General features: G+C 43.4%; 4 protein-coding genes across 4 annotated transcripts; 2 read left to right on the top strand and 2 right to left on the bottom strand.

Moving 5' to 3' along the window:
- Positions 1 to 215: 215 nt before the first annotated feature.
- L203_106099 (uncharacterized protein) lies at positions 216 to 1072 on the bottom strand (the record flags this gene model as incomplete). Its single annotated transcript, XM_066215459.1, has 4 exons — positions 216 to 534; positions 585 to 685; positions 730 to 807; positions 854 to 1072. 4 exons carry the CDS (start codon positions 1070 to 1072, stop codon positions 216 to 218), a joined length of 717 nt encoding a protein of 238 aa, XP_066071556.1.
- A 257-nt stretch (positions 1073 to 1329) lies between these two features.
- On the top strand, positions 1330 to 8488 carry L203_106098 (uncharacterized protein; the record flags this gene model as incomplete). The annotated part of the gene is made up of 21 exons (XM_066215458.1): positions 1330 to 1515; positions 1593 to 1944; positions 1998 to 2632; positions 2687 to 2986; positions 3039 to 3302; positions 3357 to 4055; positions 4104 to 4331; positions 4382 to 4639; positions 4692 to 4968; positions 5019 to 5138; positions 5206 to 5384; positions 5446 to 5645; positions 5702 to 6070; positions 6121 to 6436; positions 6488 to 6694; positions 6744 to 7025; positions 7078 to 7251; positions 7324 to 7707; positions 7754 to 8032; positions 8085 to 8422; positions 8473 to 8488. 21 exons carry the CDS (start codon positions 1330 to 1332, stop codon positions 8486 to 8488), a joined length of 6063 nt encoding a protein of 2020 aa, XP_066071555.1.
- A 258-nt stretch (positions 8489 to 8746) lies between these two features.
- L203_106097 (uncharacterized protein) lies at positions 8747 to 9665 on the top strand (the record flags this gene model as incomplete). The annotated part of the gene is made up of 3 exons (XM_066215457.1): positions 8747 to 9525; positions 9579 to 9604; positions 9661 to 9665. The coding sequence occupies 3 exons, from the start codon at positions 8747 to 8749 to the stop codon at positions 9663 to 9665; spliced, it is 810 nt and encodes a 269-aa protein (XP_066071554.1).
- A 574-nt stretch (positions 9666 to 10239) lies between these two features.
- Positions 10240 to 12528, bottom strand: L203_106096 (uncharacterized protein; the record flags this gene model as incomplete). Its single annotated transcript, XM_066215456.1, has 4 exons — positions 10240 to 10575; positions 10634 to 11353; positions 11402 to 11732; positions 11783 to 12528. 4 exons carry the CDS (start codon positions 12526 to 12528, stop codon positions 10240 to 10242), a joined length of 2133 nt encoding a protein of 710 aa, XP_066071553.1.
- Positions 12529 to 12592: the final 64 nt, after the last annotated feature.

The raw sequence follows: 12592 nt of genomic DNA, 5'->3' as shown, positions 1-12592 counted from the left end.
TCTGAGGATTTTCGGATGGGATGAGCTCTATCATAATGTCTGAAAGTCTACTGTTGTATCTTCTATGCAAAACGGCCCTTTCTGATACTGTTGCACTACAGTTTAATTTATATATGTAGCATCGTGGCAAAGGGGTCAAAATGACTGGTTATTATATAAATATACAAGCACAACTACAGATAGCACTACAGACCAGACCCCCTACTATTTCAGATTCAACAATATGGCTTTGGCGGTAATGATGCTAATCCTCGCCTTGGAGGCTCAGCTGGGATAGGCATTTGAGTGTTCTTGGCTCTGCTTTCATCTTTCCTTTCGAGTGCTGCCGCCATTTCCTTCTCCAGATCCTCTGCCGCCCTTTTCGCTTCGTCCTCTCCTATTGTCTCTTCTGTTTCGGAAACGGCAGCTGGAGATTCGCAGCTTGTGTCGATCTTAGTTGCCATGTCTTGTCCAGGAACCCAGTTCTCATCAGCGGGCTTGCGTTTCTGCATCGCAGCTAATTTTGCTTCCATCGCTGCTATCTGAGCTACAGTACTGTGCATCAGAATGAGCGCAGATCCCTCGTTATAAACAAAGGAACCAACCTCTGAGGCTTCTTATGGGATTTGAGAAGAGACAATGTTGTAGTTTTTGGAGGTTCACTTCGACGGCCTTTAGTTAGTAGCGGTAGATTGTCAAGAGGCGCCTGTCATTTGTCAGAAGAATTTTAGGCCAGTTGCAAGCTCTTACCGAACTAGCATAGGTAACTACTAGCTTCCGTCCACGAAGTAAACGATCGTGTAGTTTTATCATGGCTTTGAGGGCATCCTAAACCCGTCAGTCGTATAGTCAAATCGCGCAAATGAGAACCTACTCCCTTATCCGAAAACTGTACAAAGGCAAAACCTCTAGGTTTTCCCTTTAGTACTCCAGTTTTGTGAAACATAAAGTCCAATTTTGTAATTCTACCATACTTTGAAAAGATTTGGACAAGAGTATATTCGTCAACTGTAGATGCCAGGTTGCCAACATAGAGGCGATCAGCGTTTGGGGGAACGTTGGATGAGGATGCAGTTGGCTGCGCCGATTGCATTTCTACAATTCTGACGAACGTAAATTCGACTTGAAACCTTTTCTTAAATTCAAAAACTTGAGAAAAAACAAATAAAAGTGCACAAAGGTCACTTTGAAGTGGAAGCAATTATATCGTGACGCAATCACTTTTGTTCCTTTCCTCTCAGCCATATCTAATCTCCTGCACGGGCCTGCTTTGCTTTTGATGAATTAACTTATAATTCAGTTTCGACAGAATGGATTTGTACGTTTGTCTTTTTATCTTTTTAACTTGAAATGACTCAAAGCAGTCTGGATGAACCACTACACCTCCAAATTCTTACCTCACTTGCTTCAAGCTATGCTCGAGACCCAAAGATAGCCGAGACAGAGGTCAAAACATTGACAGATGGTCTTCCTGGAATACATGCGAGTGAAATAAATAGTGTGGGAGAACAGTATGGATTTGAAGGCGACATATGGGTAAGCTGTTAAGAGCCTTCTTACGCCACTCTCACATGATTGCAGTCATTATCAGAATAGCCGCTGACCCAAAGTAGAGTGAATTTCAAGTCAACCATGCAATCTCTTACGCTCATTATGTGTCTTGTCTTCCTCCGACTTCTAACTATCTTGCCACTTGCGTCCCTCGACTGAAGAATTTGCTTTTTGAACTTTTGCAACATGGCACATTAATGGCAGATCCTGACGCCGTCCCAACTTCATCCTCAAGCTGCCAATCAGACATAGCTGTAGCGGGGTCTGTAGAGAGAGCAGACTTGTTTGAAAGATTGATTGAAGCTTTGATCTGGGTGGCATGGTGTCGTAAAGAGCTCTGGGATGAGATTGGAGAGATACTCGTCAGGATTCTGCAGCAAATCACAGAGCTGTCGTCTTCCAATGCTGAACCTAGTGAGTGGTCGTCATTATGCCATAGAGAACCAGGTACTTACAGCAATGATCAGCTTTCTGTCTTGTGCTGTTGAACTCATTACACTCGGTTTTCTCTCACAGCCTGCTTCCACCTTTTCCTACCAACATTGTTGCTCGATTAATCTCTGTGATTCTTCCTCTTTCAATGCCTTCCAATCTCGTCAAGCTAGTCCAAAAATCTTCTTCAGCAGCCTCCACCCCCGGGTACCACGCTCCTAGACACAACCCTTTTTTGGCTCAATATCCTACTTCGCCGGGCAGCGTGATTTTGCTGGTAACAGAGATTATTATAATCCTCCTTGGGACCGCTCTCCTTCCACCTTCTGATCTGAACAAAGCTCAAGAATCGATTGCACGGCGTTCCGAAAGAATAGACTCCCCTTTCTTTCCGCGTTCAGAGGTCAGTTCTGAGATGATTCAGTTGAAGAGACAAATTTCGCGGCTTGCTGCATGTCCAATAGCTGATGGTATGACCTTGTTTTCGTCATCTCCCGAGGGTCAATTGGTTCTTGACGAGATAGAGAAAATGGGCGTACGTTGGTGGAGTGACCTTACTGGTGGTGTGTATACCGATAGAGACAGATTATTTGCTGCTAGAAGAGGCAGTTTTTTATCTTTCGGACGAGAAGAGCCGGACGAGGAGATTGATTTAACTATTGCCATACTCGTGAATTTATTCCTCGAATTTACAGACTTTGGATCCTGACATCCGATTGCTTAGTATTTACTGAATGTCGTGGTCTTGCACCAATCAGACAAAGATAGGCACCAGCTCGCTCGTCTAAAGTTACTTTTGTCCGAGTCCTCATCGTTTCCTGATGCAAGGCTCCTTGAAGCAGCATTCACTTGCACCTCAATACTCGCGAAGAATAATTCATCTTTAGGGACGCCAATGGTACATCATATTAGGCGACTGTTGATGACTTCGGTACCAGCATTTGAAAGCGAGATGGCAGGATCTGGAGAGAGTGTGCCATCTGTCATCGTTGCCGCTGGTCAATGTCTCGCTATCTGTATCGAAGTGAATAAACATCTATGTGTGGATAATAGCATTAGAAGCTAATCTGGTATAGATGTCCGCCAATGATGATCTCTTAACTTCTACGCTCTATTCCCTTCTCAGCACACTTTCCTATAGCCAGGGCACCACCTTGCTTGCTGAGACTCCTTCTATACGCTCGCTTCCCATCCATCACCATCATGGAAGAGACACTGATGATATCACCTTTAAAACTACCTTAACAAGCGGAAAAGGATCAGATGAGCAGAGAAGGTTGATAGCCGTTGCAGCGGTTGAAATTGTCAGCCGTTTGGCTCTGGACTTGGGCAAAGACAACGTGAGTTTTTGAGGTCGCTAAACCGCCAGACAATAAGCTTATAGCAAGTGTAAGGTTATACATCTTACAGTCTCCATGTTGCTCCAGCGTCTTCGTGGTATCGACCTTGTGACTGAATCAACGATCGTGACCAACCTCATTCCTCTAGCCCTTGCTTCATCTAACTCTGACCTTGTGGAAGTGTCGAGAGCTTTGTCCCAAATATCGAGATTGTCCCATCCTGAAGATCCTAGAACTTCCTCAAATGCTGTATTAGCTGCTCAGACCAGCCTTGCGCGAGGAATGAACAAGAGATTGGACTGTGCGGATGGCTACCTTATTGAACTTCTTACTCTCTTCACAGACAAGGGAACTCAGACGCAGATGATTGCTATGGCTGCTCACGGTTACGAGATTAAGGACAAGGACCAGCTGGTCCAATTGCGTACTGAATCAGAATCTCGTGTTCAGGATATGAAGTCATGGTTATCGGCACTATTGATCCCTATCTCGGCCCTTCTGTCTCATCCCACTTATCACCCCGACCGTAATGCCAGTCCTGAGCTAGTTGCGCACTTCAGAAATCTCTGGGTCACTTTCGCTGTATTTGGTCTCAGTGGAAATGCAGGAAGGAAAGTATTGAAGGATAACGAATGGGAAGCTCTTGGGATTATTGCAGAGAAAACACCGGTTTTGGTTCTAGAAAGCAGTAATGATTTCGTAGCAAGCGAACTCGAATATAATTCCATTTTAAGAAAGGATTTTGCTACCTCGGCATGTTTTGGATTTTTAGAGCCTAGTATTAGCTAATAATGATTGCAGGTTCAACAAAAACAAAGATCCGTTCTCGCGGGATATTTGCCGCATCAGCGTCATGCGTCTGACATTCGTAACATGGGCACTCCACAGATAACCCTTCTTGTAGCTATACACGACCTAGAAGAGGCTAGGACTTTGAGAAACATGCCCTCAGCAATTTTGCATTACTTTTGCAATGAAAGCATAAACAAAAGTTCTATGCTCGCATGTTTGGATTCGTTGACCCAGAAAGTGAGTTTAGGTAGAAAGTGCATGTGCCATAACGTCTAATTATGGGATAGATTTCAACGTCTTTTCTCAAAAAACTCAGCCAACAAGTTGTCACTCACTCTCTCTCTCCTGCCGTCTCCCAAGAAGTTTGCAAAATCCTCGTAGCATGTACTCACCGCATGGTCCAGGTTCGAGACAGAGCTCTTGCATACGCAAAATCCATACTTGAGACATTCTCAGCTCTTCTCTGTGACAGAGAGGTGGTGTTTACTCTGCTTGAAATACTGACGTTAATGAGGAGAAGTTGCGAGCAGCAATACACCGACGAAGTGGGTGTTTGTGGCACACCTGAAAGCTTAGACCTAACTAACATGATTCAAGTATTCACCTGTATATCAGTTTAGCTCAGACAGAATGGGTTTTACACTACACCTTACAGATGATTATTCTGTTCGCCATCAGATCACTTCCCAACTTCATTCTGTGGCTCGCTCATGGCTTACTCTTGCGATTTCACGAGCACCTATTGAAGTACAAAGTATGCTGGAAGGTTATCTGATGGAAGCAAGGGACGTGTTGTTGATTGATAATGTGGAAATGGGTGCTGGTTTGGCTTTGCATTTTTCGAAAGCTATTTCAAATTCGGATAGGCAGGAATGTAAGTACATCGTGTCCACTATCGAAACATGTAAGATTAACTAGTTGAAGCAATGATGCCAAATATTGGGGATTGGCCATCCAATAATTCTAATTTGTTAGCAAGTCGGTTCGCATCCAAGAACTACTATACTGGGGAATTGAGCGGTGCAAGGATGGTTTTGACAAAGGGTAAGTCATATACTTGGTCCACTCAAAGCAAGACTTTCAAAATTGGTAATTCTGATATCGATACAAGGCTTGAATGATTTGAAGAAGGGATCACCATCAGAAACATCTCAAGCAGAATTGGTGGCCTTCAAGCAACAAATGGCTCAAGCAGTAACTGATATTCGAGGGAAAAACCAAGCACTGAGCGTTCCCGAAATACGAAGACTTCTTTTAAGAGCTGTCTCGGTGCTCGTTGCATCAACCAGGGTCAGTCATTTACAGGGTTTATCTATGTTTGTCATCTGATTACGATTCTACCACTCCTTAGATGGATAGAGATGTTTTGCATTATCTTGTTGAACTTCCCATCGTGGCCTTCACCCCATTGGCTATTGCAGCCGGCGTTGATGCTTGGACTTGGCTACTCCGACAACGCCCCGAAGCTGAAGTGGCCGTCATCGGAGCAATTACTGCCGGCTGGATGGAGACAGTTGAAGCAAAAAGAGGAGTCTTCAATAACTCTATGAAGTGGGTTTATGTTTTATGTTTCTCTAATTAGTTTCTGAGAACTGATAATGGCCTAGTTATAAAGATCCTTTTGAAACCCCCATTGAATATTCGCCTAGTGACAAGAAAGTCTTTGATCTAGACCTTGCCAAAGCTCGACGACTTCTAAAACCTCATACTCTTCTTGTCCAAGTATTATCATCTCAATTCCAGGCCATCAAATACCGGGAAAGAGGCATAACAATCTCTTTAATACGGATGATGATGATATCGCTCAAAATGCATCACGAGATGAGCACACATCCATTATCAAGAGAAGTCAGATTCTCTTTATTACTTTTTGGTTTCCAAATCCTCGCCAGCAGCCGATTAGAGACGTTGATGGAACTAAAGCTCAGAGATAGACTTTATCAAGCGGCATTTTCATGGTTTGCGGTGAGGCCTCAGTACGTACCGAGAATCATTCAAAACACATGCCATACTTACTTGTATCTAGGTGGTCGTATGGTAGTAACAGAGTACAACTTGGGGCTGAAATTCAACTCTTACAAATCTTCCTGGATGCTATCGCTGAAGACCACATCCGAGGCGACCACTCGACCTCATCCATGGCTGATCGCTCACCCTCCCTGCTAATCCCAGGTGTCAAGTCCTTGCAGGACTATGTCGCGAACCACAGAGACCGAGTCCGCCTTCTTCAGCTCCTTGTGGAAAATGAGATTTCACGACTGGTAGTATGGAGTAACCCAATCAACGAATCAGGTAGGGCAGCGGTGCCTATAGTTGGTGTCAACGAAAGATTGATAGTAGCGGTGAGTGTGTTGTCTGAATGGTTACGCACGAGTTGACAAATAGTCAATCAGACCGAATGGAAGCGTCTGGTGTGTAAAGCATGGGAACTTGATCCAGCTGTGGCAGTACATATGGGGCAACGCTTTAAAAACGCAATTGTACAGGATGAGATACGTTTATTGGTTAGGTCTGATCCTAGGGCTGTTGTCCATGTTGCCGAAGCCGTGGAGTACCTTCTAGGTTCTCAACTTGAGACGAGCGTAGAAGCAGCACTCAGAGTATGTGTATAACAAGATATTAGCATGTGACTGATGACGGGTTGTGCAGTATTTATCGGTCTGGGCTGCTGTGCCCCCAGTAATGGCTATTGTCTATTTTCAACCACGCTACGGAAATCACCCGCTAATCCTTCAATACGCTATGCGTGTGCTCGAACAACATCCTGTTGAGCTGACGTTTTTTTTTGTCCCTCAAATTGTGCAAGCATTAAGAGCAGATAGTTTGGAATATGTGAAGAGGTTTATCTTCGAAACATCTAGAATTTCGCAATTGTTCTGTCACCAAATACTCTGGAATATGAAAGCAAATACCTTCAAAGATGATGATGCTGTGAGTTCTTGTTTAGCTTTCCTAACGCAACATCTGATTTACAAATGCATAGATTCAGCCTGATCCCATGAAGCCTCTTCTGGATCGTATGATTGACATGATCGTAGGAGAACTTTCTGGGAAAGCAAAGTCATTTTATGAGCTCGAGTTCAGTTTCTTTGATGCAGTGACATCTATTTCCGGTAAACTGAAACCTTTTATCAAGAAATCTAAACCAGAAAAGAAGGTACGTGAACATGCACCATACGTCCTTGATGAGGAAAAACTCTGAGTCGGCTGACGATGAATGCATATATAGGCCAAGATTGACGAAGAAATGGCGAAAATCGAACTATCTGTTGGAGTGTACTTGCCTAGTAATCCAGACGGAATAGTCGTTGATTTAGACAGAAAGTCTGGTCGCCCTCTACAAAGCCATGCTAAAGCACCTTTTATGGCCACCTTTAAGGTTCAGAAGGAAAAACTTGAATTGCCATCCCATTCCTCGGTTGAAATTTCGGATGAAGCCACTATGGTCAGAAAGAAGTACGACATTTGGCAAGCTGCTATATTCAAAGTTGGGGATGATTGTAGGCAAGACGTTTTGGCACTGCAGATAATTGCAATGTTCAAAAATGCTTTCACGTCAATTGGTCTGACCCTTTATCTTTATCCATACCGAGTCACGGCTACTGCGCCTGGTGTATGTTCTCACTACTAAAACAATTTCTATACTGACAGCATTGCAGTGTGGTGTTATAGATGTTGTGCCCAACGCAACTTCTCGTGACGAGATGGGGCGAGCAAAAATCAATGATCTCTTCTCTTACTTTGTTGACAAGTATGGTGGTGTCGATACCACTTCATTCCAGAAGGCTAGATTGAATTTCATTCAATCCATGGCTGCTTACTCTGTTGCTTGCTATATCCTCCAAATCAAAGATAGACATAACGGAAACATCATGATAGATGGAGAAGGTCATATTGTTCATATCGACTTTGGGTTCCTCTTCGATATTGGACCAGGAGTAAGCATGCTTCAATGATCATTAGACGCAATAATGCTAACAGACAATGCAGGGCATTAAATTTGAACCGTCTAGCTTCAAGCTCAATCATGAGATGGTGGCCCTGATGGGCGGCAGAGAATCTCAAGGTTACAGAATGTTCACTGAACTTACAGTAAAAGCGTTCCTTGCTATTCGACCACATGCTCATCAGCTCATCGATACGGTTCATTTGATGCTTGGGACCGGTTTACCATCTTTTAAGGGTGAAGGGACGATTACAAGACTTCGGTCTAGGTTTCAGCTGGATCTAGGAGAAAGGCAAGCAGCAGAACACATGATGTCAATTATCAGAAATGCCCACGAAAATATGAGGAGCAACGTTTACGATGGATTTCAAAAGATGCAAAAGCAAGTCTAGTGTCAGATTGATTATATGTGCCATACTAATGCAATCACAGCGGTATACCTTATTAGAAGAAACCATTATGAGAATGGTTTCAGACTATCATTTGTATCCTTCTCGCCATCAAGACATAGATTATTCATGCATATATTATGACTGCTTGTATAAGTTGAATTGTTTAATTCCCTGTTTCTTGCATATTTCATTCTGTACTGGAGTGCCACGCCTAATTTTTCCGATAATGCCGATGAGCGAATAGGTTGGGACGATTTGGTTTTTTATTCTTGAAAAGATATTTTGACATTGCAAGTTGTTTTCCATCACTCACCATGGCCTTTCTCGTTCGACCCGTCATCCAAACGTCAAGAGCACAGATAACAATCTCCCCTTCATCATGGGCTGGATCGGTTAGTATGGTAGCAAACTTTGCATCCTCATCGCGGGTGAAGCTTGATTCTTCTTTCCTTCTCAACTCTGGCACATCTTCCAATGTATCAGGGCCATCCATTTCTTTGGCTTCGGAGGGCGACTCTAAGCTGTCCTCAAGTTCTCATCAAGCATCAATGACAAGTGATGAAACACGGGACACCATTTCCAACAAAGTCTATCAAGAGGTACCCGTACCACAAGAAAACTTCACAATGACCGCCTCCTCTTCAATTCCAACGCCTAAATTTTCTCACATTCCCCAATTCAATCAAAAAGCTTCCCATCCTCACATGCGTTCGCTTTATGAAGGACTGCGATTTATCCCTGAACCGGTGAACGTTGACTATCATGCCATTTCTTCCAATTATCCCTCCACACATACTTTACACATCCGCTCAACCCGCAACAACGTGCTTCTCACATTAACGGATGGATTAGGCCCTCTTTTTGGATCTGTCACTGGTGGTACGGATCGTACTTTCAAGAATGCTCAGCGCTCAACATATGAGGCATCGGCGCAGGCAGCTGTCAAAATGTTTGATCGGATTGTTGAATGGTCAAGACATCTTCCCAATTCTCAAAAGCCAAGATTGAGGCTCGCTTATAATGGGTTGTTTGGCAGCGCCAAAGAGGCGGTTACTACGACTCTTGCGGGGCCACAGGGAGAAGAGTTGAGGAGGTTAATAACTAGAGTTGAGGATAGGACAAAGGTGAAAATTGGTGGTGTGAGAGCGAGAAAACCGAGAAGGTTGTAAGAAGTGAGTAATAGTTGTTCAACTTATTAGTAGAACCCTGCTAATTTATCAATATTCAGGTTAGCATTCAAATTATGCATTTATCATAAATACTGTCAAATATAGTTTGTTATACTCATAAGCATCATTTCTAACCAATTTGTAGCATGTCATTGATAGTCCTTTTCTTTCTAACTTTGTCAATCTATTTTCATAACTCTCATAGCTTGAGCAGCTCAAGCTTGGCTCTTTCGAAGCCCCTTTGTATCGCATTGCCACGATCTGAGGGGTCAAAAAGTAAGCCAAAAGAGATCGTAATTACAAAATTCTAGCCTCATCTATTCCTCTCTGTCTGAACTATCACAGTTAGAGAGTTATGCTTGGAGGAGACAGTCTTAAAAACATTGCTGGTTTTTTATAGCTGGATTATGCACAAGTCATACATTCATGAAGTAGGGAAATAGAGGCAGTAAGGAATTGAGACATAAAGAATTCTTCAAGGGTATCCACACGATCTAAAGACAGATAAGAGTAAAATATTACAGAATTATGAAGACTCCAGAGGAGAGAAGTTTATGATTTGTTCTAACGACAATAACGTAAATAATTTCACTAACATTGCTATAATATATTAATTAATGATTGGCCTGACAGAGTCTTCAGATTCGACTTGATGTCGTTCCCATCTCAGCTTCGGTGGAAGCTTCATCCTCATCGGTATCGACGTGAGCAGACTTCTTGAGCAATCTACCCGCACCTGGAGTGCCTTTTCCTTTTGATAGATAAGATGTTGCTGAGATAGGTTGACTGTTTTGTTCTTGTGCGATTAGTTCGAAAGGCCTAAAGTCTTGGCTTGCAGAGAGATTTCGACTGGTTTGAGGGGTCGATTTTGTCATCGCCACGTTGATCGCATTTTGAGCTTGAGACTGTGCTGCAGTGTTGTGTTGATCAACAATTGGAGATTGAAAAGATACTTGGGCTTTGTCTAATTGCGCCTAATGACAGTCAGTCAACGGAAAACATGGCGAATCTAACAAAATAAGCTGAATTTACTTGAGGAGAAAATTTCTCAAAAAGTTTATCTATTGTCATGATTTTCGGCTCCAGGGGTTGTGAGCTCTCATCGTTGCGGAAGTTGTTAGCAATGGGCGAATGGAGCTGGGGCATGACAGGCGTATACAATTGTTTGAATTTTTTTGTGCTGACTTGGGGCTTGTTCCTCCAATTATTGCTGACATCAGCCTTGCTAAACTGAGCTGAAGTACCCCGTATATGGGCGTTTCGTTGGTTTGGACTAGTGTTTTGGCGAGCAGATCGCTTCTCGTGACCTTGATCGTTAGAGATGAGCAAGTCGTAACCTGGCTGAGATAAGTTATAATGTACCGGTAGAAAAGCTGGGATACGAATGGGAGTAGCATACGAAGCAGTATAATCCTCGGATGAGATCGGATGGTGAGGATCAACACGAGACATAGATGCTGATCGAATGCGAGATTTAAATGCGTCGTGAATGGCGATGATGTCGGTCTTTCGTTGAGTTTGTGCAGGAGATCCAGGGATGGGTGAGAGCTTGGTATATTCACGAAGATTGGCATAAGACTTGGATGGACCGATGACAGAGGTTCCAAGTTTTGGCTCAAGCAGGACAGAGTCCGATACGACGCGTCTGCTTTCTGCATTATTAAGGTCAATACCAGACTTTGTATTAACATTCACTTCGTCAGTTTCTGCAGCACCACGAAAGGGAATTGTTTCAAACTGAAATGGAATAACCTATTACAAAAGTCAGGAAAGCTCATAGGACTTGGCTGAACAACTGACATTATTGCTATATCTGTACTTTGCCAATAACTTTTTCTCACCGAAACCATCATTCGGATAGGAATCGCTTATGATCAAGGGTCTAGCTTGATATAGTTCTCCAAATTCGGGACAATCAGATATTGAATTCGTCTCAAGAAGTTTCTTGGCATGGTAGACGCTCGTCCCAGAAGCCGAGCGATAAGATTGAGTGCCAGAAGATTGAGTACCAGAAGAAACAGTACGAAACGACTCGGTGCCAACTGTGCTATGTGCCCCGCCTGAGGCGGGGCGAAGGCCAAAAACATGAGAAAGATAGGCACTTTCATCAGCAACAGTAGCATCAACACCACTAGAGTGAATGTCAATATAAAAGAATGATTAACCATGTAGCAAACGAACCTCGGGTTCCTAGCATAAGGTAAAGACAAAGGGCCATACAGCGTGGGTATCGGCCTGGGTACAGTATCCCCAAGAAGCTCAGGTTGCTTCGCTTTCTTGATCTGATCCCGTCGCCAAAGGGAAAGTCTTCTTTCTGGTTGAGTTTGCTTGGCTTGATGAGTTGAAGGAACCTCATTAATTACTTGAGCAGGTTCAGTAAGCAAAATCAGATTTTTGGGTTCAACTTGAAGTACGGTCGCAGCGGTTTCGTTAGTTCGTTCATTAATTTTTTCAATATGAGCAAGGATTGCAATTTTGGATGGTGTCTCTTGATCAAGCACATCTCTTCGTCGAAGCGCAAAGGGAAGACTTTGAGGGCCAAGACTGACCTCTGCCGGAGTCGAGAATTCACTTGCGATGCTGGTCGATGATGGCGTCATATTGATATTAATAGATGCAGTCGTGTCAGTCAACGGAATACGATGAAGAACGCTATCATTCCTAAAGGAACCTTGGTCTTGCAAGCCAAGAAAACATTTGTCCGCGTCGTGAGCGGCATCGATTTGACCTGTAGATTGCGTAGCGGTGATTGTGTTTGAAGATTTGAAGGAAGATATAGATGTCGATGATTTGTGAGCACGGGCCTCCAAGGATTTGCCACCCGTGAAGGATATATCGTCGACACGGTTAAAGACGCGATCGTCAGATGTCGTTAGAGAGAAGTTCTCCTGAGAGACGCGATCTTTGATAGAGTGGCGTTGGCTCATCCTAAACGTATGTCAAATGTCTGCGTTGGCAAATCAATGAATGAATAGCTATTTGAGAATGAAA

The sequence above is a fragment of the Cryptococcus depauperatus genome, chromosome 8 (genome assembly GCF_001720195.1).
Source record: "Cryptococcus depauperatus CBS 7841 chromosome 8, complete sequence".
NCBI lineage: Eukaryota > Fungi > Basidiomycota > Tremellomycetes > Tremellales > Cryptococcaceae > Cryptococcus > Cryptococcus depauperatus.
Note: the sequence above shows the minus strand (reverse complement) of the source record. Positions and strands in the feature narration are given on the sequence as shown.